General features: G+C 45.8%; 1 protein-coding gene across 26 annotated transcripts in view; it reads right to left on the reverse strand.

The window, feature by feature from the left end:
* LOC138736376 (sorbin and SH3 domain-containing protein 1) overlaps window positions 1-27,675 on the reverse strand; it is a 222,825-nt gene that overhangs the window by 43,189 nt on the left and 151,961 nt on the right. For 18 of the 26 annotated variants that reach the window (XM_069885797.1, XM_069885793.1, XM_069885801.1 and 15 more), the window contains 5 exons: window positions 27,380-27,445; window positions 25,286-25,387; window positions 23,804-23,853; window positions 9,464-9,642; window positions 2,850-2,935 (listed from right to left, as the gene is read on the reverse strand). In XM_069885797.1, coding sequence (XP_069741898.1) covers window positions 2,850-2,935; window positions 9,464-9,642; window positions 23,804-23,853; window positions 25,286-25,387; window positions 27,380-27,445 — 483 coding nt within the window. The remainder of the gene's footprint in view (window positions 1-2,849; window positions 2,936-9,463; window positions 9,643-23,803; window positions 23,854-25,285; window positions 25,388-27,379; window positions 27,446-27,675) is intronic. The other 8 variants (XM_069885816.1, XM_069885813.1, XM_069885804.1 and 5 more) reach the window with 3 other exon arrangements.

Genomic DNA, 27,675 nt, shown 5'->3' on the forward strand with positions numbered 1-27,675 from the left:
ACCCCTTCCTCTCACCTTCAACTTGCTATAAGGGAGGCACAGTTAGCGTAGCAATTAGTGCAATGCCATAACAGATTCAGTGACCTTGGTTCGAATCTGGCGCTGCCCGTAAGGAGTTTGTACATCTTTCCCGTGTCTGTGTGGATTTCCTCCAGTTTTTGCCATCCCGCCAAAACGTATGGGGGTTGCAAGTTAATTGGAATATTTGGGTGGCACGGCTTTGAGGGCCAGGAGGGGCTATTACCATGCTGTATGCCTAAATATTTTTTTAATTAAAGATGCTACATGGCCTACCAAATTTCTCCAGCAATGCATTCAACCAATGCCCACATGGTTTTGATAAATCTACAAAAGGAACAAGACACTCCATCTCCACTTTATTCAAAGGGCCTTGGCACTGATGGTCCAGGTCGAATGCAAGAGGGGAAGACTCTTGTCCCTGTCTTGTCAGACTTGCACTCTGACTGGACGTCTTGGGGCTTGTCAGGAAACCCCTCAACCTCCTTTTCTCAAGGAAAAACACATCCAGCCTTGCCATAACCAAAGTCCTCCAATCCAGGCAATGTTCTGTTGTCAGTAAAACATGAAAGCCTGCAGACACCGTGGTTGAAGTAAAACACAATGCTGGAGAAACTCAGCAGATCAAACAGTGTACTTTATATAGCAAAGATAAAGATATCTAACCGATGATTTGTGGTTTAGCCCTTTGCTCAGGTATGAGGAAAATGAAAGGGGAGGGGCAGGGGGTGGAGCACAGTCCCACAGGCGGGAGGTGGATAAAGGAGGGAGGGCACAAGTAAACAGGGGAGGGAGGAGAGGTGGCTCAGTGAACAGAGAGTTGGAAGAAAGACAGAGGGTTGGGGGAAGAGAGGGAGAATGGGGAGTAGTCTAACGTAAACCGGAGATGTCAACGTTAATGCCATTTGGCTGGGAAAATCAGGTGTGGGTCCTCCAATTTATGAATGGTCTGGTTTTGACAGTACACGAGGCCATTGACGAGTATGTCAGTGTGGGCACAGAATTGAAAAGGTGGGGGGCCATTGGGAGATCCCTGTCATTGATGCAGACAGAGCGAAGGTGCTCAGTGAAGAGATCGCCCATTCTGCGTCTAGTCTCTCTGATGTAGAGGAGGCTACAGCAGGAACACTGGATGCAGGTGAATCCAGCAGATTCACAAGTGAAATGTTGCTTCACTTGGAAGAACTGTTTGGGGCCCTGATCGAAGGTGAGTGAGGAGGTGTGGGTGCAAGTATGGTTCTTCTTGCAGCTGCAGGGGAAGGTGCCAAGAGGGTGATTAATCAGAAGAGATGAGTGAATGAGGGAATCATGAAGAGAGTGGTCTCTATGGAATGCGGAGAGGGGAAGATGTGGGATCATGTTGTAGGTGATTAAAATTATGGAGTCAGAAGTAGATGGAGTGGTGGGTGAGGACAAGAGAAATCCTATTTTTGGGGCAGAGGGGCCAGGACAGACGAGCGGGAAATGAAGGAGGGGCGGGTGAGAGCTGAGATGATGATGGTGGAATGGAAGCTTTTGGAAGAAGGAAGACATTTCAGATGATCTGGTCTGAGAAACCTTATCATGGGGACAGAGCACGTGGGTGAATTTGCAGAAGTTCGCCCATCAAATCAATCAATCTGGAACATTACAAAGAGCTTCAAGAAAAGGTGCAATGTGACCGGGGTGGAGCCTGTCATGTTACAACGGTGGAATTCAGAAACTTCAGTGAGAAACAAAAGCTGAGTTCCATATCATGTGTAGGAGCTGCCCAGCTCAGTTCGTTTCCCTCCAGCAAAATAGGACCAGAGAACTGAACCTGGGTTCCCTTACCATGACTGAGAAGCAAGACATTTCTGCACAACTAACACTGGGAACTGCTAGTGACAAGTAAACCAAGAAGTAACCTCAGGTAGCAGGGTGATCCAGAAGGTGTTTGAGAAATAGCATCTATCTGAGAAACCTAATGCATCTGAAGAAATTCCCGAAGAGTAATGGAAGTGGGTCAAGGAGAGTCTCTAGGAATAAATCCCTGGACAATTCCACAAAGATGACCATGTTGGACTGAATATGTTCCCCAAGTTCTAATGAGATAAAGCTCGGAATCAGGCATAGAGATGACGAAGGGGGCAAATGTTGGCAAAGTTAAAATTGAGAACACTCTAAGCCCCTCATGTCTGTTAAGTCACCTCTCAACCTTCATTGCTCCACAGAGAAAAGCCCTAGCAACTAAAAGCCAACCTTGCTTCACGTGACGTGACCTCCAAACCAGGCCAACATCCTGGTTAATCTCCTCTGCCCTCTTTCCAAACCACCGGCATCCTTCCTGATTAAAGATTAATTCAGATTAATGAACTGAATTCTGAAAGACTTAGGCATTAAAAGATTTTGAGTGGATCCCAGGATTAAAGAGAGAGCCTTTACTCCTAGCTGACACATTAACAGCAGTCGGCACTCATTGAGGAATAGATTGAACAAACATTCTGTCATCACAAGGATCTGCAGCAGGGAACCAGGTGCCTTTGGAACACTCAGGACAGATTCAATGTCACATGACTCTGTAAACATGTACAAGTGCCATCACACATGACCAATAACATGTGGCCAACCTGTCTTACTATGTTCATAAACATGATATGGAACCATTCTAATCAGTTAACAGACAGGTGAAACAGAGGAATGGCTTACCCACAAGTTGAGCTGAAATGAAAGAAACATCCTCCCTTTTCAAACACATCACGACAAGATCACTTTCACGAAGAACACACATTCGTAATGATTCTTACGACTCATTATTTCTTGGCCACACTCACTTGATCTCACACCAGAAAATTCCGTGATCGGGGACCCACCTCCTTATCCTCGTGACGGCGACGGCAGATTTCTTCAGGGGTCTCCATGCGCTCGATCGGTGTGGACAGTCTCAGAGAGTCTGACTCTACTCGAAGACAACACAAAGCACAGTTAATCCACTCACGTCACAAACTTTACGGCAGCTTAAGTTTCAGAGACAGGAAATTTCAAAAGTGCAGTCACAAACTTCATCCTGCTGTGAGCAGATTGAAAAGGCGAAGTGGTTTTAGGAGTCTACCAAACAGAATGAAATATTAATATTTGAGAAGGCAGATGCTGGAAATTATTAGGCTCATGCTGGCTTGAAAAGTGCACCTATTTGAAAACTGTCAAAGGCCAATGTAATTCCTCTCTGATTTGCACAAATATTAGGCTCACTGGCAATGTCAGCCATCAACACAAGCCTTGGGAACTCTCAGCCCCAATCTGCCTACCCAGAAGTGGTGGCTTTTGCTGACAGGTCTCGAACTGTGACAATGTGTTCTCACAGGACCCGTGCCTTTGACCAGTGGGAGATCAGAGGGAAATGGGGGTGCTGAAGCCCCACCCTGGAAGACTGCTTTGGACACCTACATCACCCCTCCCCCACACCTGTATTGCTCACCTACACCATCCCACGAGCATCCCACAAGCTACATTCAGGGATCAGATTAAAACTGGGTTAACTGGAAAATGTGGCAAAAAGGCAATAACCAGGAACTGCAACTTCTCTGAGCTCTTCTTATTCCCCTGTAGTCTCGTTCTCCTTTCTGATGCAATGATCTCCAACTTCCTGGATCTGTGCTCCTCCAATCCTGGACTCTGGATATTCCCAGGTTCCTTTTGACAACTTTCTGCAGGTATGGATTCAACCACCTATGTCCAACCTGGAATTCCTTCCTTAAGCTTTTTCTGCATCTCTACTGCTCTTAAGACGGCTGTTCAGTGAAACTCTGCTTTGGACCAAGCGTTTAAAACGCCAAACCTAATTTGTGGCTTAGTGGCAACCTTCCAACCGCCAATAATTACTGGCTGACTTTGGGAAGACAAGCTACTAAATGGTGAACCCCAATAATCTTTGTGGCTGTTCATTGTGTCAGTGTGAAAGTCTACATCAGCTGGCCTGCATTGTGTTTGCGTGCCACAGCACAGATAGATGACCAATGAGAATGTGAAGGTGCAATTCATGACTTCCAATAACTTCAGCATGAACTGACAAGAGGGAGGGAGAGATTCAGTCTGCAGAGGTGTGTGAGAGACAGTAAGATTTTAACTGAAACCCTTCTATGACTATAGGCCCCTGCTAAGCAATTCTGAATCAACAGTTTCATAACAACACACTAGTTCCACTAAGTTTTCAACCTTGAGATAGTATCCTTCTTGGAAAAACTGGCCACAGGCAGTCAAAAACCAATGTTCTGGGGCTAACAGTGAAATGCAAAATGAGGAAGGAAAGCACAGACGGCGGGGAGGACTATCGCCACTGACTATAGAAATTAAGAGCACAGGTGGGGAAGGGGAGGGTGTTGGAGTGGAAACATAGTGAGAGAGTGCAACAGACAAAGTGTTGGCGAATTACTGGAAAGTCCACCTTTCGGATACATCCCAAGTTCACTGTGCCGACTGTTGTTTGGATCAACCCCCTCGAGTAGACACAAATATTCCCGGCTCCCAGCAGCAGATCCCTTTGAGAGATCATGCTGTGAGTTGCCATTATCTTGGCATAGTCCAGTTATAGCCGAGTGTCTCAGCATTTCCACGATGTGAAAGGAAGTTGTGCGTGTGGGATGTGATGGTTTGGGACTGGGCAACACCCCCTGTGCGAGTGGGTTATCGAGCAAGCTTCTTGTCTTGTCTTCTACCTCGGTCTGGATAGACGAGACCACGGATGCTAAAGGGTTCCTGAGTCTGTGCCCAGAGGGTTTTTTCAGTCCAAATGGCCTCGGGCTCAGGAGGTAGAGGTTTCTGGAGAGAGGGGCTGAGCGATGCTGTGTGGCTGGTGGGGGTTCTGCAGGAACGTGGAGGGCAGTGGAGCTGGAGGCAGTGACAAGGCAGGCTCCTTTGCACTGGTGGGCTGTGTGGTTGCTCCACCCGTCTGCTGATTGGGTCGAAAGGCAGTCACGGGGAGACGGGGTCTCGGTGACCACTTCACTCAGCTCTGATGCCACTTCCTCCACCTCGCTGCCAGAGGCTGAAGGTCTATGGATGGTAATCTGTACGTCAGCTTCGGGGTTCTTGAACTGGAAAGGCGGGAGATCCAAGAGGGATTCGACCGATTGTGCCAACTGGGTGAATGGCGTGGAGAGGGATGGCACCGGGCTCTTGCACAACGTGGAGCCGCTGCTCATATCCAGTGAAGGCATTGACCTGGACCTCTGGATGATCTGCTCAAAATGACTGACTCTGGAGGACACGGAACATCTCGAGAAACTGTCCAACTCCTCGTGGCTTATGTTCCACTCATCCTGGGCTGTCTTACTGCACCCCAATGGAAACACTGTCCCTCTCACAGAAGAGCTGGCATCAGCTGCCTGGGGTCTCGACTGATTGCCGTGGTGTGTTTTGATAAAGCGGGCCGCATTGTCAACAAACTCAATTGGAACCGGGCATCTCCTGGCAACGGAAGCTGGCATATGCGGTATTCTGTCACTACTCAAAGGAAGATCAGGCTCTTGCATCTCCTTGAGCAGGAGAGACTCCACGCTTCCCCCAGTCTCCTTCACCACCACTGCTCTGTTGGTGAGCAGCCCATTCTCACTCAGTAGGCTCTCACAACTCTGGGCCTTCTGTGGAGAGGTACCCCCTCTCTCCCAAGTGGCACTGCAGTTTACAAGTTGCTTGGGTTTGAATTTTGAGGGCAGGATCTCAGAAATGTAGACTTTTGCTGCTGATAGGGGCTTCTTGGATTTATACTTACAGCCTAGCAAGTTACTAGAGTTAACTGCGGAACTATTAATTGAAGTAGTTGAAATGCTTTGGCCATTCGCACCTTTAAAATCCACTGGCAGGCATGCAGAGCAACAGAACAGACACAAGTGTTAGAACAAAACATGTTAGTAAACCACTTCATACACATCCACACCATGCCATCATCTGCAACAGAGCAAGGTCAGCAGAACGAGTTCATGCTTTGACTGTTGGTCATTGACGCTGAAGGTGGTCTGTTTCCAATGCCCCGTGTACACACTGGGTGGCCACCCTGACACTGGCGTTTGGTGCGACAATCAACGTCGTCTCTCAGGATTCACCTCCTGCTGCCTCTGACCTCAGACTCCACCATCTCACCGAAACAGCAGCTGTTGACTGCAGGCCAAGCCAACATCAGCAGATTAGTTAACGGGATTGTCTAAGGAACAAAAGCCTTTCCACCCTACTTAACCTAGCACCAATCTACAATGGGCCAATAACACTGCTGGCTAGAATCACTTCTAAGCTCAGTCCCAACCCCACTGGACTTTGTTCAATAATCCAATGAAGACCATCAGACATAGGAGTAAAAATAGGCCAATCAGCCCATCAAGTCTGCTCCACCATTTCATCATGAGCTAATCCATTTCCCCACTCAGCTCCACTGCCCAGCCTTCACCCCCCTAACCTCTGATGTCCTAGCTCATCAATAACCTATTAATCTCTGTCTTAAATACACCCAATGACCTGGCCTCCACAACCACCTGTGGCGATAAATTCCACAAATTTACCACCCTCTGGCTGAAGAGATTTCAACGCACTTCTGTTCTAAATGGACCCCGCTGTGTCCTCTTGCACTGGAATCTCCCGCAATGGGAATCAGCCTTTGCAACCTAACAGTGCAACTTAGCAGTAGGACAATGGTAATTTGGAATGGCCAGGATGGTGGATGCGTCCAGAGTTGTACAGCACAGAAACTGATCCTTCAGTACCACCAAATCGACGCCAATCCCAAGTCCCAATTGATTGCTTTAGATCTTTCTGCACCTGCCAGGTCAAATGTTAGTCTCAGGTTGCTTTCATAGAGTGGTACAACACAGAAACAGGCCCTTCAGCCCATCTACACTGATCCTCCATCGCCTGCATTAGCTCCTTTTCAAATGTCTGTCCAATACCTTGTAGATGCAGTGACTAAATCTGATTCCAGCACCTCCTCTGGTAGCAAGCTCCAGGTATCAACCACTCTGCGTTACAAAAAAAAACTTTCAAGTCTTCTTTCAAACTCCTTCCTCTCACCTTAAACCTTTCCCCTCTTGTTTTGATACCCGGATCCAAAAGATTCCATCATTCTTATCTATGCATTTAATAATTTTATCTACCTCTATCAGGTCACCCCCACAGCTTCCTGAGCTCAAAAGCAAGTCTAGCTGATCTGAAATCTCCCATTCATTAAAGTCGTCCAATCCAGGCAAAAACCTGCACTCTCTCCAGTGCAGTCACATCCTCCCTACACTGTTGCAGCCAGGAACTGCACACAATACTCCAAATGCTGTCTCACCACTGAGGCTGTGAAGTCGCAAAGTTGTACAATAGCACCCTGACCGTTGTATTCCCTGTGCTAAGTTCGCAGGTCAAGCTCGGCATGTGCTTTTCCCAACCTATCCAGCCACTTCCATGCAACTGTGGTCTTGAACTTCAGTTCTACTCGAGATTCCTCCCATTTACTGTACATGACCTTCCCTTGAATAGTTTTCTGAGATTCATCATCTCACAATTTTAGGGATTAAATTACATTTTCTGCTTCCCTTACTGTAAAGGGGACCAGGTGATACTAATGACAACTCTTTGCCTGCCTTCTGGCAGACTAAAGGACTTGTGGTGCAATATTACTTTTTCTGTTTTATTACCTGACAATAAAGAATCTTGAATTTGCCAAAATGCCACCAAACTTTCTCTGATCTATATCCTCAAATAATGTTCCTAACTATCCACAACACCATTATTGTTGTCTACCAACTCACTCATCACATCTCATGCATACAAATCATCGACTTGTATCACAAACAACCAAGGTCCCAACACCCATCCTTGCAGAGCACTCGTGGTCACAGGCTTGTAGTTAGAAACCTTTTCACCATTCCCCTTTGCCTTCTATCAGCAAGCTTGATTTGGATCTAGTTTGGCTGCTCACATTGGATCCCATGAGCTTTGGGTTCAGCCATGTGGTACCTCGTCAAAAGCCTTCATAAGGTACATTGAAACAACGGTATCTGCTCTGCCTTCATTATTCTCAAAACACTCGATCAAATTAGTGAGGAAGGACTCTTCCCTCACAAACCTGTGCTGTTATCCTCAATCAGCTCCTGCCTTCCGAAATGTACTGAAATCCGATGCCTTATGGTTTTCCTCAATATTTCCCTTATCACTGACGGAAGGCTCAACAGCCTGCAGTTACCTAATTTATCCCTGCTGCCTTTCCAAAGAAACACCATCTTCAGAATATGGATAATGCTTGAAATGACAATAGTTAGTATCTGCACAAGAGCCTCAGTGGCCGGATGAAGTTCATGTGTCCAGTGCAGTATTTAGTCAGTGGGTAGTTATTATCAACAGGGGGGGGGGGGAAATAACCTGCACTCTGTTGCAGCCACATTTGAAGCATTGTCCTCATGGGAGAAGGTAGACCTGCACATCTTGGCCTGTCCGCAACTTTTCAGTCAGGTCCGTTGAGGACATGGGCGATTGCTGGATCATGAAGAAAACTTGTCTAGCTGTGATGTCAAACCCCAATTTTTGGCCCTGCATTAGTGCCCAGACCAGGGAAGGAAAATTCGCCTTTGCTCTGCCCGCTGAGACAGCAAGAATTTTCCCCATGGCCAATCATTTTAATTCCACACCATTGCCACAGCAACGTATCTGTCCATGACCTCATGCACTGCCAAACCAAGGCTATTGCAAATTGGACGAACACCAGATCTCCAACCAGATTTCAATAACATTGACTTCTCCGGTATTCATTAACCCCCCCCTCCCTGAGCCCCGCTATTTCCCTATCCTTCTGTCCCCTTTCCTCCAGCACCCCGCCCCCTTCCCCTCCCTCTCCATTCAAAGAGCTTCTCCCTCCTCTCATCACTTCTCAGCATTTTTTCTTCGATCCTCCCATCCTCATCCAAATGACCTCTTGCCGGTACTCCTCCCCTGCCCTTTCCTCCCTCCTCCTCCCCCCCCCCCCCACTACCTGCATTTTCATTCATGCACCTGCCTGAGTTTGCTTATACCTTGACAAAGGGCCCAAAAATGTTGATGACCCATTTACTGCGTGACCTGCTGCATTTTCCAAGCACATTTGTGGCCCATTTTCAACAACCCAGACGTGGCCTATCCCAAGCTTTTACACCATTGGGGTTGCATACAAAATCTTAACATGGAGAGTCTGCTAGCTCTGTGAGGTTTTATCCAAACCAAAAGAGAGCCCAAGCTGGAAATGTGACCTCCAATGAGCACCCACACTAGTGGTTCTCAACCTTTTTTAAAATTTCCACTCACATACCAACTTAAGTAATCCCTGATGAACACAAAGCACCTATGGCATGTCACTGATCTACACGGTTGTCCTTGCAGAAATTGAGAGTGCCCTTGGGTCAGAGGATTTGACTTTAGTTTCTCCCTCTGTCAGAAGAGGGTGCTTCGGGAATCCCGAAGAATTGGGTGCTTTGACCATGGTCACCTTTGCTTGAAGAGGTGCTGGATGTTCTCTTGTTCAAGCCGCTCAATCCCTGGAAGGGTATATCTCCACCTTCCAGGACTGTCTTGTAGATCTGCCTTTCGTTCTCCTGGGTGATATGCTCTCCCGCCCCCAGCTCCGACAGTCGGCTCACTGGATGGTAGCTGGGTGAAAATGCCGAACTGGAAAATAAAACGGAAGTTCCAGTCATTGTCCATTTCCTGTCCAAATGGCAAAAAACAGAATGAATTTATGCACTGCACAATGTTCAAGGTCATTGCCATTGACTGCATATAATCATCACAGATATACATACAGATATGATTTAAAATAAATACAGTATTTGGAATAATTTATTCGGTTATAGGATATCATTCATCAATCTCACAGCCTGTGGGAAGAAATTATTTCCCAGCCTGGCAGTCCTGATTTTGATGCCTCCTTTCCAATGTTAGTGGGTCAAAGATTCTATATGCTGCTTGGTAGGGATCCTCAATGATTCTTTGAGGGCTATTTAAGCAATGCTTCCAGAGAAAGGTCAATACGGGAGATCCCAGTGATCTTCTTCCTTTTTTAATTAACCTCTGCATTGAATTCTGGTCCGATGCTTTACAGCTACCGTCCCTCACAATGACGCGGCCAGACAGGACTCTCGCAACTGAGCTCCTGTAAAAGGTCATCAAGGTGGGGACTGGTAGCCTTACCCTCCTGAACGTCCTTTGGAAGCGTAGGCCCTTCTGACTAATGAGAAGATGTTATGGGTGCATTACAGGTTGGTCATTAAATGAACACCAAGGAATTCCGTGTTCCCCACTCTCTCCACAATGGAGCTATTGATGTGTAATGTACAAATACAGTATTGTTACAAACCCAAAGGACCCCAAAACCCAGCAGCAATAGATATTCACCACAACAAGTAGTTACTTAAACAAAAAGTTAGTTTTAATTATCTTTAAACATGAAAACAGAAACAAATGTTAAATTATCACTATTAACTTAACGAACCCAACTTAACCCCCTTCTAAATCTAAGCACACGTGTATGTGATGTGTGTGTAAATGTTAGAAAAGATCTTAGGTTCACAGTTCAATCTCACTTCTCATTCTTCCAAGTTCTCTGGTTGCAGGCAATTCTTGTACTGTCCACTCAGGAAGGTTCTTGTAGGTTTGCAGAGAGAGATGTGTTGTTCTAGGATTTCCACAACTGAGGTACCACCATTAGTCACCTCAATGTCTCACTGATGAAACTTTCCCCATCAGGGTTATCCAGATGATAACCTCTTTCTTTCAGGCTACAACAGAATTCCTTTTTGTTCCGCTTATCCCAAGAGAAACTGATATTAGACAGATTGCACTTCCAGCCATTCGCCACTCTGGAGCTTCAGTTTCAGTACCAACAAGCTTCTCCTGGCTTGTTATAGCTTTGTGTCACACACACAGTCCAAGACTCCCTTCTGTCTCTCTCTCTGTCTGAGATTTAAACTCCCAGCAGCATGTCCTTTTCTCTCTCACTGGAAAACCCCCACCTTCTCCAGCAAATAATAGGAGTTAGTCTTCTGCTCTCATCTGTTGTTTTAGGTAAACAAGAACCTCTCAATGACCTTTGAGTGAGCACTTTGCAGAGAGGTCAAAAACCTTGCAAAAAGATCCAAAACAGACAACTTGACTCCAGTTGTGCTTCCAAGACAATAGTCTATTCATTTCATGACATCATTTCAATTAGCACCTACTTGTGAAATGTGCATAGAATTCTCCATAGTTTCTGTAAAGTCACTGAATATGAATTCTTCAGTATTTCAAATAAGATTGGTTTTAAAGTGTGTGTAGTAACCTACTCTAATTATACCAATTTATCTCCCAAAAACATTTCCAAATATTCCATCATAGTATAACCCCTGGTATCAGGTACCTACAAGGGGGATTGGTAGATGCCGAATAAGTGTAGTTTTCGGTTGTTGAAACTTACTCTTACAAAGTCTAACTAATACACCTGCATTAAGAATAAATAGCTTAAAAGAAAAAAAGAGATAGAAATATTATACTATATATAATGGAACAAACTTCACTTGCATGAATATATAAAGTTGAATGTATTTTACTTTATTTTCATTCTTTTTAAACATTGAACCATTGCTGCATCTGCAGGTTCCTCCCCCTCCACGGAGCCGTCTGAAAGGTGAATAATAACGCCTGCAAGCTCACACCAAGACACAAGAGAAACTTGTCCGTGAACTACTCTTTGCAGATGATGCCGCTTTAGTTGCCCATTCAGAGCCAGCTCTTCAGCGCTTGACGTCCTGCTTTGCGGAAACTGCCAAAATGTTTGGCCTGGAAGTCAGCCTGAAGAAAACTGAGGTCCTCCATCAGCCAGCTCCCCACCATGACTACCAGCCCCCCCACATTTCCATCGGGCACACAAAACTCAAAACGGTCAACCAGTTTACCTATCTCGGCTGCACCATTTCATCAGATGCAAGGATCGACAATGAGATAGACAACAGACTCGCCAAGGCAAATAGCGCCTTTGGAAGACAACACAAAAGAGTCTGGAAAAACAACCAACTGAAAAACCTCACAAAGATAAGCGTATACAGAGCCGTTGTCATACCCACACTCCTGTTCGGCTCCGAATCATGGGTCCTCTACCGGCACCACCTACGGCTCCTAGAACGCTTCCACCAGCGTTGTCTCCGCTCCATCCTCAACATCCATTGGAGCGCTCACACCCCTAACGTCGAGGTACTCGAGATGGCAGAGGTCGACAGCATCGAGTCCACGCTGCTGAAGATCCAGCTGCGCTGGATGGGTCACGTCTCCAGAATGGAGGACCATCGCCTTCCCAAGATCGTATTATATGGCGAGCTCTCCACTGGCCACCGTGACAGAGGTGCACCAAAGAAAAGGTACAAGGACTGCCTAAAGAAATCTCTTGGTGCCTGCCACATTGACCACCGCCAGTGGGCTGATAACGCCTCAAACCGTGCATCTTGGCGCCTCACAGTTTGGCGGGCAGCAGCCTCCTTTGAAGAAGACCGCAGAGCCCACCTCACTGACAAAAGGCAAAGGAGGAAAAACCCAACACCCAACCCCAACCAACCAATTTTCCCTTGCAACCGCTGCAATCGTGTCTGCCTGTCCCGCATCGGACTGGTCAGCCACAAACGAGCCTGCAGCTGACGTGGACTTTTTACCCCCTCCATAAATCTTCGTCCGCGAAGCCAAGCCAAAGAAGAAAAAAAAAGAAAGAAAGAAGATAATTAACTCACCTCCCCCAAGTTTCCAGATAAAACCTCTGACCGGGGAAAATCTTACTAAGCAGGGATAAGGAGACACTTGAAGGGAGTCACCCCATTGGCGAGCAGTATCAACCAGCTCTTCGTCCTGGGTGACGCCATTGCTGTTTCACACAACTTTATTCAAAAGTTACTACGAGCAAAACCCGGCCAAGGCTGAATATATGGGCTCACCAAAACATGTGTTTACTTTTACAATTTGAAACTTACAGATTTTTTTTTAACCTACTCTTATTTATTTTAATTTTTAAAATTATTTTCCTCAATATTTTTTTGCCGGTTATTTGAGGCTGCCAGATGCTTGAATTATGGATACCGGGGTTTTACTGTACACTGAAATTCTGACTTGCAACCACAAGTAATTGTTAAAAAAAACCTATTAGAGAACATTTAATTGAATCAAAGCCAATAAATAATTAAGATAAATAATAAATATTCACAGTAAACCCAGTGATTTGCAATTGTGCAGAGTGGTGTTAAATGTCCCTGATTAGTGTAAGAAGGGGCAGATCAAGAGAGCGACACACACACACACACACACACACACACACACACACACACACACACACACACACTCAAAGACTTAGCAGGAATGCTAATGGCCTTTGTCAGTCAGTGGTCTCATTGTGCAGCTCTGCTAAGGGCACGCTGACTCATTGGATAAACTGCTAATTATTTTGAAGATTAAGTTCAGCTCATGGGAGGTGCAGCAACTCATGCTGAAACATTGCATTCCACACAGCATGGACGTTGACCTTTCAGCTTGGAAGAGCTGCAAGATCTTCCCTATCCAACTTGGTGATGCAACGTGACCTTCAGAATCCTTTCTCCTCCGTGCTTACATTTAATAGAACTGTGCCTGTTTCATCAGAAGACTGAAATTATTCCCGAAGGGTGATTTTACCCACGGACGGTTCTCAAGTTCAAGCAGAAAAGAGCGTGTCTCATGTGAAGCTTCACGAAGTGGAACATAATCCCAGTGTGCACCACATTTGAGGAGAGACTGAAGTTAAACACGAAAATCTGCAGATGTTGGGGCTATGTAATATACAAACACGGTGGAGAAATTCAGCAAGTCCCATGGGAAATAAAGGGTAACTAACATTTCGGGACGAGGTCCCAGAACTAATGGTTTCCCTTTACTTCCTATAGATGCTGCAGAACCTGCTGAATTTCTCTAGCACCTTCACATATTGAGACCAGTGACCAGGAGGATTCAAGATGCCTTTTGCTGTCATGTACATAAACAAACAAAATATTTTCTTCTTTAAGCCTGCTGTAAAGCCTCACAAAGAGGTACCACTAGCCCATCCCTCCATCAATAAGAGAAAGAGAAGTAAATAAGAGTCCCTTCAGACACTCAGAGTCCGTAGCCTCCTGCTTTCCCACTGCCTCTTCAGCAGCCATGCTAGTGGTGACTCCGAGCTCCCAGTTCCAAACCCTCAATACGATTAGGAAGCTGTCAGCGCCCAAGGCTCGTTGGGAGCCCCTGCTCAATGTCGACACCCTCACGAGCCAGTCTACAGCAGTCCCAGCCTGGTGTGACTCCTTCAGCCCTCTGAGCCCCTCACTGGTCCAAGGGCTTGTTTCTATGCCATCTGACTCTACGAGTGTAGGTTGTGCCCCATCCAGATCAGGCATCAATAAAATTAAATATCACTCCCACCAAAACAGATGCAGGTGCCTTTGCTCTGGTTCTGAGGTCACAGCCAATGACAAAGATCAGGGGACGCGAAGTGTGGATGCAGAAATCCGGTTTGTCCATGAGGATTTACAACTAAGGGCTCACATTTGTGGCGAGAGAAATCATGCAACCTAACTGCCGTTCAATGATCGCCCTGCCTCGCACATGGCTGAAGGACGGAAGGGCCGGTGTTTAACACCTACCGGAAGCTGGTGCAGGACAGTCTCGCTGCAGCCCAGAGCAACGGAGACTTCCAGATGACTTTAACAAAGCTCCTCTCTCCCTGCAGCAAGTGGCTCAAACTGGAGCAGTGAATCCTTCCGCGCAACCCTCAGCCCCAGCCAACCCCGTAAAATTGAATCTTGCTGTGCTCACGTACTGCATTGGAATTTCGGAAAGTCCGGAATCCGTGTTGAGAGCATGTCTACTTCCTTTGTAACACTGTCAGATGCCTGCTCTTTCTCAGCATTCAAGGGTGATGGCTCAAATGACAGGAACAATTTAAAAGAGCTTCTGTTCCAGGGTCCAAAGAGACCAGAGCTTATTTTGGAAAGGATGTGTAATCAGCACAAAGATTAGTGCAGCAATTAGTCAGCAAACGAGCGAGGGGGCGGCGTTTACTGCCGATGAAACTGGCCACTCTCAGCAGCTCAAGGACAGACTCTGGTTTCAAAGCCGAGCTACTGATGTGTTGAAACAGATGGGGTCCCAATTACAGAGGACATCAGCATCACACGACTTAAATCACGGATACCAGTTCAAGCTCATCCATTTCAATGAGTTGCACTTTCAAGCAAAAATTAACGTTTTGACTCCCAGCTTCGAAATATGGCCCATTGAGTCTGTGCCAAACTATTATTCTGCCTAGTCCCAGTGAAGTCCACCCAAATCTTAGTCCTCCATACCACTCCCATCCATGTACCTGTCCAAATTTTTCTTAAATGTCAAAATTGAGCCTGCCTTCGCCACTCAAGCTGGCACTCTCACCATTCTCTGTATGAAGAAGGTCTTCCTCATGTTCCCTTTAAACGTCTTATCTTTCATCATTAACCTATGTCCTTCAGTTCTTCTCTCACCTAACCTCAGTGGGAAAAGCCTACTTTCATTTACCCTCATAATTTTGTATACCTCTATCAAATCTCTCCTCATTGCCCAACACTCTAGGGAATAAAATTTTAACCTTTCTTTGTATCTCAGTTACTCAAGTCCTGGCATCATCCTTATAAATCTTCTCTGTACTCTTTCAATCTTATTCAATATCTTTCCAGTAGTTATGTGAATAAAACTGTACACAATACTCCAAATTTGGCCTCACAAATGCCTTATACAACCTCACCGATAACACCCCAACTGCGATACTCAAAGCTTTGATTTATGAAAGGGAATGTGCCAAAAGCTCTCCATCTACCTGTCATGCACTTTCAGGGAATTATGTATCTCCATGCTCAGATCCCTCTGTTCTACTGCACTCCTCAGTGCTCTACCATTTACCATACCTTGATTAGTCCTTCCAAAGTGCAACAGCTCACATTTGTCTGCATTAAATTCCATCTGACATTTTGCAGCCCTTTTTTCCAGCTGATCCCAGATCATCAAGCTTAATGTGAATATAATCAAGTTTGATTTTCACTGACTGATAAAACAAAATAATTTATTATGGATAAATATCCCAATGCTCTTTTGTTGGGGACTCCGCTGTCTCAGTTTCCTGACTCCAACATCCCAGATCCTGCAGACTTCATCAGTCTCCCGAGGCAGAAGCCTGCTTCACAGTTTGATCCCAGATGAAAAATAATCGAATCTTGCATCATTCCCCAACCATCTGATGCCATATTGTGTTTCGTGTTTGTTCAATTGAGAACCTTGAATATCTCCAGATTCCTTACAGCCTTGGAACCTCATAAATTAATCATTATCACTTACGCCATGTTCTGTGCAAAGTCCAAATATATAGCTTAGCTGAAAATATAGGTACCAGGTAGTCTATTTCATAAGTCTCAGACAACATAAAAATTGCAGAGTTGTGAATAATTATTTTTTAAAAATTTAGAGATACAACACAGTAACAGGACCTTGAGCTCGAGCCACTCATGTGACCAATTACTTTACTTTGGAATGCAGGAAGAAACTGGAGCACCCGGAGGAAACCCACATAGATACGGGGAGAACGTCCAAACTCCTTACATAGAGCAACGTATTTGATCTGGGTCGCTGGCTTTGTAACAGTATTGCACTAACTGCCCCGCTAACCACGCTGCCCTTAAGTAGTGTGAAGCTTTATCAAAAGATAGAGCAGAATACAGACAAGTTGGAAAGTTTGGCAGGGATAGGATAATCCATACAAGTGGAAGGCATTGCACAGTGAGGTGTTGGAAGAACAGTGGGTCAGGCAGCTTCCATGAAACGGTCAGTTGACATTTTCAGGACAGGACTCTTCAACAAGAGATTGCAATTTGGGAGATTAAATGCCAAAGGGATGCATTCTCTAAATAGCAGGACCCAAGTAGCATTGATGTACAGAGGGGTCTTGGGGTGCGAATCCCTAGTTCCTTGAAAGTGGCAACACAAGAGGGAATGAAGGCTCATCGATTGGAGCATGAAAGTCAGAAAGTCATGTTGCAGCCATATAAAACTTTGGTTAATTTGCACTTGCCATCTGGCCACCACTTTACAAGAAGGATGTGGAGGCTTTGGAGAGGGGCCAGAAGAGGTTCACCAGATGTTGCCTTGACTGGAATGTAAGGAGAGGTTGGACAAAGTTGGATTGTTTTCTCTAGAACATCAGTGGCTGATAGAAGTTTAAGAATTTATGAAAGGCTTGAATAAGATACCTTTTTTTTAGACATATAGCACACTGGCCCACAAGCACCCCCCCCCCCCCATACACCCTGTGACCAATTAACCTATTCACGTGGGAGGAAACTGGAGCACCCGGAAGAAGCCCACGCAGACACAAGGTGAACATACAAATTTCTTACAGACAGTGGCGGATTCGAATCTGGGTCGTTGGCGCCATAACAACAGTCTTTGCCCCAGAACGGAAATGTCAAATACGCACTTAAGATGAAAGGGGGTGAATTTAAAGGAGATTCATGAGGCAAGAATTTTTTTTAACGCAACAGTTGTTTGGTGGCTGGAACCTGCCAGGGGAAGTGAGAGAATCAGATATGATAACAATATTTAAGGAGTATTTCATAGACATGTGAATAGGCAGGGAGAATGGGGGATATGAACATCGTGCTGAGAAATGGAATTGTTGACAATGTCAGGACACACTTGACAGGCAGAGCACCTGTTCCTGTACTATACTATCTTCTTTCTACCCAGACACCATTCAACCTAACTCACAGAGGAAGTTCTCAATAGATCTGCCCTGCATCCAATGGACTCTAGCTTTGACTGTGCCTTTTTTAAAGTACATTTTTTGTACAACAAAATACCCTGAAGTAAATCTGCTGAAGCAATTCAAAAGAAATCTCATCTCAAAGGAACTGAGTGCATCCGCCCAGTCTAATTGGCATCCCCGAAAGTCACAAAACAAACACTCCTTAGCACCACAGGAAGAGTCCTGGGGTGCATCAGTAAAAAATAATCCTAAGATCTGACAACAGATCTGTTCTCTTAAGGAAATGACTGTAGTCAGAGTCTGGATGAATGAGGAGGAGGAACTTTGATCACCACTTTCTCCAGGTCATTGACGCCCAGAGTTCACCTTAGACTGACCTGCATGTCAATGGCCTCGTGCACTGCCAAATTACGGCCACATGCAAATTGGCAGAACAACATCTAATAGTCAGACAGGGGGCGCTCTCCAACCAGACTGCATTAACAGCAACTTTTCTAGTTTCTGTTGAACCCCTCTCCTGAGTCTCTCTCTTTCCCTATCCCTTTCCTTCAGCTCCCCATCTCCTTTCCCTCGCCACTCAGAGAGCTACCCCCTCCCCATTACCTGCTTTCTCTTCTACATTCCCCATGAGCTCTTGCATGTTAGCCTGCACTCTTCCACCATGCCCCTTTCTCCTCTCATTTCCCCACCTTCTAACTCCGATGCTTGCCTGCTTTTTGTTCCTTTCTTGATGACGGGTTCATGCCCAAAATATTCATTAATTCCTGAAGATGCTGCTGAGTTTCTCCAGCATTTTTATGTTTTGCACGAGTTCACCCACTGATGCTCATGGAACTCAAAGACTTTGCACAACAAAAACCTTCTGCTAACTGAAGAATTTGCCATCTATATTTTTGGAATGTACTCAGGAATCCTTCCAGATTTTTCTTATACTTCCAAGAATTCTTTGCAACATGAACCAGCTTAAAACTCTCTCCAATTAAGCTCATAGCATTTAAGTCCAGGGATCAAGAACACTACAAAAGTGCAGGTGTAACTTTAAAAACCATCTCCTGGGTGAATCCAGACTAAAATGGCATCAACAAAGGATATACCTGACACCAGTGGCAAGGTTTAAATGACAAAACCTAGTTAAGTCCCCTGACATAGGCAGCAGCAAAGCTTTACTCCCAGATGAGCCCAATGCCTTCCAAGCCTGATCTAACCACCAGACCGGGCAGGAATTATCGTACACCTCCATGCCTCCTGATGATGCTTTATGGTCAGTGTTTAAAGATGACCTTCGGGAGTGAATCCAACAAAAGCATCTGGTGTGGATGAAGTGTGTGGTCATGAACTCAAAACCTGTGGCAACCAACCAGCTCGTGTATTCACAGAAATTCACAGACCAGGACGACATCAAGAGAACACAATCCAGAACTCATCGAGGGGTCAGTGGTGGAGAAGTTCAAGAACTTCAAATTCCGGGATGTCAACATCTCCGAGGATCTGTCCTGGAGCCTCTATGACAGTGCAATCACAAAGAAGCAGCTATACTTTGTGAAGTGTTTGAGGAGATTCAGTATGTCACTGAAGACACTTGAAAACTTCCACAGGTGTACCGTGAAGACTTGATTGCATCCCTGCCTGATACAGAGATGCCAATGCTCAAGACAAGAATAAACTCCAGAGGGTTGTTAACTCGGCCTGCAACATCACAGACATTAGACTTCACTCCATCGAGGACATCGACACGAGGCGGTGTCTTAAGAAAGCAGCCTCTATCCTCAAGAACCCCCACCACCCAGGCCATGCCCTCTTCACTCTGCTATCATCAGGGAAAAGGTAAAGGGGCCTAAAAACGAGCACTCAGCAGCACAAGGACAGCTTCCCCGCTGCCATCAGATTCTTGAATGACCAGTAATCCAAAGACACTGCCTTACTTTGACTTTTCGTGCATTATTTTTATTTATTTTTGTAAGGTGGTTTATATGAATGTTTGCAATGTGATGTTGTCACAAAACAATGTATTTCGATACTTGTTCATGACAATAAATTCTGATTATGGTACCTTCAACCTCTCTCTGACTGGGTGTGGCTCCCACCTGTTTCAAACACGTCGCAATGGTACTGGTGTCCGAGAAGAGTGTGGTAACCTGCCAATATGACTATTGACCAGTGGCACTTACATCCACAGTACAGGCAGTCCGTGGGTTTAAAACATCCGATTTACAAACAACTCGCTTACGAACCGACAAGATGGCCGGAGGTAGAATGCCATCAACCTCCAATTCGAGCATTGTTGAGGCAGCATAATGAGAGAGTAGTGTACCACACATCGCAAATGTGGGAACAGATTGAAAAGTACGGGTTGGAACGTCGGACCTGTACAATACTGTATACTTTTATTTCATCTGGTTTACAAGGGACTCGTGAACCAACAGTCTTTACTGCCTCCTTGGGTTAAAGGCAGCCGGAAATGAACGGACACTTCTTTGCCACTGATTCCACCTCCCAAGTTTCACGTGGCAAAAATACTAATACACCTGCACTTATTTGTATTGTACCAAATCTACCAGGGGATTTAAGGCCACTTATGACAAGAAACAAAAAGCTCTCTATACACCTCTCTTGATGCCCACTTCAAGAAATTGACTTCAGTAGTAACTCCCCCCCCCCCCCCCTCTCCAGCAGCAGAATCAAACCCTGACTCTCCAGCAACAATTCCATCCTCCCCACCTCTCCATCATCCCCTACATCAGGGGTGTCAAACTCAAATTCACGGAGGGCCAAAATTAAAAACTTGGACTAAGTCGAGGGCCGAACTAAATATTTATTGAAAATTTTCAACAACATCTGCATGTTTTCTCTTCTTTCAACATATGTAATGTTAAACTTTTTCTTATTAAAATAAATGTTTAATAATAGTTTTGGATAAACTCTTTCCAGAAGCATTAACAATTGAGAAATAAAATATTCAATAAATAATATTTCTCTATAGAGGATTTGTCAAATGTTGCTAGTGTGCTGTCGAATAGTAAAATCTGAGGGCTATTGAGAATGTGGGAGAATAACATGATTCCTGAAACAATCAAATGGGTGACTGATTGTGGGCATGAACTCTAGCAGGGTTATTTGCCATGCCCTTTTTCCATTGGTACAGATATCCTTTGATTTACACACTTTTCAAGTTTTATGCCTAATGAACTTGTATCCAGGTGCAGGACCATTTTTAACCAGGAATATATTTATCACTGTGACATGAAACTATTGGAAGATTGTTTTATCCTGAGATTAAAGTTCATAATACTTACTCAGGCCTGTGTGCGGGAGGGCGGGGTTTGTGGGCGATCGGGTTGGACAACGACAGTGCGGGGGCATTGGCTCTCGCTGCAGGGTGGCATCTCGGCGGATCAGCGGCCCCGTCACCGTGAGTCGCGGATCGGCCTGCGGCAGGGAGGGGGAGTGGGCAATGGTCCTGGCGAGGACAGGCCCGAGGCCTTCGGTTCCGGGTGCTGGGAAGTGGCCTTGGCTTCCCCTAACACCGGCCAGGCCCAAAAACCAGAGTCCACGGTGAGACCCTGCAACGTAAAGAGAGGAGGTGGGGGCGATTAGCAGGCTGACGCCAATGCATTCTGGGATGTGTTGTATTACTGTGCATGCGCTATACTGGCGCAGCGGCCAGCAGGCCATCTCTAATACATTTTTGAAATGATCTTGCGGGCCAAATATAATTATATCGCAAGCCAAATTTGGCCTGCGGGCCAGAGTTTGACATGTGTGCCCTACATCATCCAATATTATTACGTTTAAGATATTGTAGTGTATTTAGAAGTGTTTTTTTAAGTGTTTTACATGCATAGAAAGGTAAGATATATATTATATATTAAGATAAACATTTGACTAACTGACACTAAATAAGAACCGCATTAACTTGTTCTGACTTAAATACAAATTCTAGGTAATGGAACTAATTTTAATGGGTTAGGTCAGGTCACTCGTCTGAGTGCCTCTGGTACCTTGTAACTCAGTCTACCTGTTGCATGGTCAGATGGTCAGTGACTAATCTGGCTCCCCCACTGGACTTGCCTGGTGCGGAGAATGGCTAGACACCCTGCAGGTGGAAAAACAAGACCTGTCAAAGGGCGGGTAGGGTCGTAGGGTCTAGCAAATACGTGCCACGTAACACGGAAAGGGCATCCCCTGGATCGAAGCTTGGTCTGGCCATTCACTGCAACAGAACTTCCCCCAGCTGTCTTGGACCTCACCATGCCGCTGGATCCAGGAGGGGATGTCGAGAGGGTGGGTCTGGACCTGTGCTAACCCCCTCCTCACCTAAATCCATTCATGCACACACTGTTCCTTTCTGAGGAGTGGGGTATCCTCATATCAAACCCCACAAACTGACTGAAAGGAAGCATCATCATCTTATGGGATGGATGGCCCGAGAGCCTGTAATAAAGTGCTTTGAGAGGCTGGTGTTGAAGCATATCAGCTCCTGTCTCAACGGTGACATGAATATGTTCCAATTTTCCTACCATAGCAACAGGTCCAAGGCAGATGCCATCTAATTGGCTCTTCACAAAACCTTGGCACATCTGGATAGCAAAGATGCATACATCAGGATGTTCTTTATTGATTACAGCTTGACATTCAATACCATCATCCCCTCAAAAGTGATTGGTAATCTGGACCTCAATATCCCTCTGTCAAAATGGATCCTGGATTTTCTCACCTCTAAACTTCAGCCAGTTCAGATTGGCAAGAATATCTCCTACACAATCTCCATCAGCACCAGAGCACTGCAGGTGTGCGTACTCAGGCTCCCCCACTCCCACTCCGATCTGCTCGCTTTATACCTATGACTGTGTGGCTAAGAGCAACAACAGCACCATATACAAGTAAAAACACGAGACTGGAGAAAATCATCAGGTCAAACAATGTACTTTATACAGCAAAGATAAAGATACATAACCAACGTTTCGAACTTGAGCCCTTCATCAAGGTAAGAGAAAAATATAGACAGGCACGCAAATAAAATGGTGTAGGGATGGGGAAGCAGCACAGGCCCACAGCAAGGGGTAACAGGTAAACAAGTTTGCTGACGACACCACAGTAGAGGGCTGCATAAAAGCGGGTGAAGAGTCAGCATATAGGAGGGTGTTTGAAATCTTAACAACATTGTCACCAAAACCAAGGAGTTGATTCTGTGCTTTAGAAAGGGAAGACCAGAAGTGTATGATCCAGTTAGAAGTGGAGAGGGTCAGTGACTTTAAATTCCTGGGTTGTCTAGGACCCAACATACAAATATTACTGTAAAGGAAGCAAGACAGCATTTTCTCCAGACCTGCAGAGGTTTGGTATGCCATGGGAAATCTTGGTGAACGTCTACCGAAATGTGGTGGAAGGTGTGCTGACCGGCTGCATTAAGGCCTGGTAGGGGAACACCAACACCTCTGGCCAAAACGCCCTGCAAAGGATGGTGAGCTCAGCCCAGCACATCATACGCATAACTCTCCCCACCGTCGAGAACATCTGCAGAGAACGCTGGCGTCGGAGAGCAGCAGCGATCATCAAGGATCCACACCACTGCTCTGTTCTCGCTGATGCCATCAGGAAAGAGGTTTAGACTCGCACCACCAGGTTCAGGAATAGCTGCTACCCCTCAACTATCAGACCATTCAGAGACTCATTTAAAGACACATATTTCTGTATATTTAGACCTTCATCTGCATTTGCACAGCCAGATTGTTTGCAGTCCCTGATGAGTACAATTTACAGTTACCGGTATAGAAATAACAAAGCCCGGCCCATAGTAAAAAGAACCTCAAGGTTGTATGTGATGTCATATACGTATTTTGACAATAAATTTGCATTTGAGCACTAATCAACAAGGAATTGCCTAATACAAACAAAAGATTTTAGGGTGAAAGGATTTGGTGCAATTAAAACAACACATTCAGCAGAATTTTGGAGGTTATCAGAGATAAACTGATATTTCAGACACAAGCGTTACAAGTTCCGAACACAGAGGGTACTTACTAAGTCGAACGCTCAGATGGGGTCTCTGAGGGAGAACTCAACGTTGGACTCTGAAGGAAGGAAGACAAAGAGGGTCATTGATAAATCTGAAAGAACCCACGCAAGAAAAGAAGGGCAAAAGATGAGAGTGGCAGCCCTAACGGAGTAAAGGGCGTAGACTAGCACCATCCCAAGATCTGGTCCTCAGTTTCAATTCCCACGCTACACTTACATTGCAGGACAGAATTCTTGCTTTATTGATTAAAGCTGGTGTTTTGAGAAGTTCCCTGAGGGCGGAGTTGGGTGGAGGGAATGTGCGCGCTTGTGTGGTTTTGTGTGTGTGTGTGTGTGTGTGTGTGTGTGTGTGTGTGTGTGTGTGTGTGTGTGTGTGTGTGTGTGTGTGTGTGTGTGTGTGTGAGTGAGTGAGTGAGTGAGAGAGAGAGACAGATTGTACCAGGAGATTAAAGAGAGCCAGTGTGCTGGTCCTTTTGTTTGTGAATGAGCCATTGTGTATTAAACCAGACACACAGAATATTTCCAGCTGCTTTTGGAGAGCTCACACATTTCTGACTTAATTACTGATTTTCAGAGATTTATCCCTTCCCTAATAATGGCATCCAATTTTGCTTTGCTTTAAAAACAAGTTGTGATGCTACTAATTTAGGAAAGATTTTATGAAACTGCCGTATTGCTTTCTCAACTTTCACCATCCCGTGCCGTTTCACAGAACTCACCAGATTTGGCCCTTTGTTCAAAAGCGTTTAAATTTGACAGCCAAAGCTTTGGAAAGCAAAGTGCGAACAGCTCTGTCCGCAGCCAGCCGGGGGTTCTACTGAGCGCACACTTGATTCAGGATCCATCAGGCTCACTAAACTGAACACAGTAATTAAAGGTGACTGGGACAGAAGGGAGCAGGAGAAAATTACCATCTGCTGCTCCATTTTGACAACCTCTCAATCTGAGGCTCCTTGCCTGGATTGCAAGCCACAGGAGACTCGAGTTATGATTGGGGCAATGATTTGACTGGGACTGGCTCACAAAATGTACAAAAACAGGAAGCAGTTTGAAACAAAAGCAAACAAACACATGCGATCACAAACGTACAAAACGGCAGCAGGTTGCAGGCAGGTTCTGGAAACTGAATCTTGCCCTGATGCATTACTAACAAGGGCCTTGGAGCAGATCTCTGAGGCAAGGCAACGCAGAGAAAGCAGTTTCAATACAAGAGGTGCAGGGCCAGAAAAGTCTCTAAAATAACAAACAACTAACAAGGTATAATTTTCTTCAAAACAAACATAGAGGGGTCTTCCAGCCCAGGTTCGGACGACCCAGCTGTCGTCATTCACATATTAAGCACTAATTGATTGCAAACATATTAGCTTTCATGATGGTCAGTGTCTGCAATGCTGCACTGATTAGTTGTATGTTGAGATGACATGTTTCTAGCAGTGAAGAAGTTAATGCATGCAGCGAACGATTTACACTGGAGAAAGTGAATTGTACCTTCCATGGTCGTGAGTCTTGGCTTCTAAAAAGCTTCTCCATATTTTCTAAATCTGTGTCTAGCTCAGCCTGGTAGAGAGAAAGGTCTTTCTCTAGCTGATCCTGATCAAAAAGGAGAAGAAACAGAAGAACAGAGATGGGCAGTTCGGTTAGAGCGAGTGGAAGCCCAGCAGGTTATAGAAGGCACACAAAGGAAAGGGGAAGCGCAGTGAGGCCGACTCAGGAGTTGCACGGAAACCCGAGGGCCCACTGTCAGGTAGGGGTTGGCCGACAGCTCTCCGCAAATCCGCTGCTGGTTAAGCCAAGCACCTTTAATTTTTAAGTAAGCTTGAATTAAAAGATGAAAGCCAACACCTTACCAGCACTCCCTCACATCACTCTCTCGACCCATGTATTGGAGATGAAAGTAACACCGTTAAGGTTGGAGGGGACATATCTGAGATAAAGTAATTCTCATGATGTCACACTCATTTTAGTTCAAGTTCATGATCACTTATCTGTACATGTACAGACGACCATAGTGCACGCACACACACACACACACACACACACTGTACGTACACACAATACACGGCACATATATATATCTGGGCTTCCCTTTTACCGATTATCAGTACTATCCATTCCCTCCCCTTCCAGTGTCAGTCATTTCCCAGGCTTCACCAGAGACCACTTCGGAATCTCTTGGATGGAAGATTTTTTGGGGAGTTGCGAGCTCTTTAGGCATTGAGCCGCTCCTTGGGTTCCAGCAACATTCACAAGGCCACCTCTCCTCATGTGGTAGAATGGAGATAGGAGATCAGAAGGGTAGTCCGATCCCTTCTCCCGGAAGCATACTTTAGAAAGGCATAGTTACCCCAAAGGCTTCCTCCTAATTCGAGTTTGAGAACTGGGGTGGGAACCTCACTCTCCTACCCTCCCTCACCTCACCCCACACAAACAGGAAGCTTCTATCCAGTGGTAGCACTTACTTAGCGCGCTGTCGGGTCCAAGTTAACCCCACGTCTCCACTCCTCCCCACCTGTAATTCTATTGCTGCCGGAACGCTCCCACGATCTCATCCTCACTTCCCATTATTCAGCTCCTCTCACCCACCACCCAGCCACAGCCACTGGCAGATCCTTCCCTCTCCCCTTCTCTTTTTCCCCTGCTTCCCAGCCACCTGACCTTCAGTAGATCCTTCACCCCCTCCCCCTCCCCAATCCACCTGGCCTGCTGACACCCAGTGAACCACTGGCCGACCACCTGGAAATTAAAGTCCCAATCCCTGATTTGCCCTGGGATTCTCCTGAGGCTTTGTGATGAAACACAAATTCCTGACGAATAATTTAGCTTGAATTCAGCTGGTTGTAAATGTGCAGTCAGATGATAATAAACTTGAACTTCATGAGAAGTGTAACAGTGCCTGCTACAGGAATCACTGAAAGTCTGATATAAAAAGGAAGCTGGGTCAGACCATTTCCATGGGCCCTCTCAAACTCAGCGATGTGGAGACATTATCGCTGTCTAAATCTGTTCTTGCGATTTAGGGCTAAATCCCTCAATTCCCACCCTCATAAAATCCTCAGGTAAACATGTGCCTGAGGAGACACCAAGTGGGTCTGCTATCTGGTGAGAGCTGGGAGAGGAGAGACCAATCAGTTGGTTCGCCCCTGGTTGGAGGCCACCTCAAGGGAACCGTCTCAGGGGGAGGTCAGCCGGATGTAACGCACCACAGGGAATAGGCCCTCTCCTGTGCAAGGCAGAGCTGGGCAAATGCTCAAGCGCTGCCGGTGCCTTTCGTGAGGACTGCTTTCTCCATGCACCATGATAGTCACACATCCACAGCATTCAATAATTCTCCAATGGTCTTGAAAGCATGGGGGGGGGGGGGGGTCAATGCTGAATGCAAATGTTAAAATAGGAATAAAACAAAATTTTGAAATGTAAACAGAAAAGCCTGGCAAATCAGCCTCTGAAAGAGAGGAATCCACCCCAACATGGGGCCTATATCTCCCTCTTCCCGAAACTGATGGGTTGCTGCATCTGAAGGGTTAATGCTCTCGGACAAGGGATGGCCACACAGCACATCAAGGAAACAGGTGCATAAGTTACCTTCCTGTCCTCTAAAGAAAGGATAGAGCACTCTCCCGGCGTATAATCCCAAATCTTTTTTGGAGGCTGATGAAGAGCAGAGGAGGAAATCAACAGAACAAGTCATCACAAGGAACAAGGAGGGCTGGGGGGTGAGGGAGGAGTTTGAAAATCCCAATGGCGCGCAGGATCTGCTTCCAGGATCACAGTCAGGAAAGCAGCGGAGTCCGAGCTCAGGAGGCCGCCAAGTAAATGGTTCCTCACTCACTCACTGATGTCAGGCAAAGCGGGCTACAGGTGTGTTGACCCAGATAACG

Source organism: Narcine bancroftii, chromosome 6 (assembly GCF_036971445.1).
Source record: "Narcine bancroftii isolate sNarBan1 chromosome 6, sNarBan1.hap1, whole genome shotgun sequence".
In the NCBI taxonomy this organism is placed as follows: domain Eukaryota; kingdom Metazoa; phylum Chordata; class Chondrichthyes; order Torpediniformes; family Narcinidae; genus Narcine; species Narcine bancroftii.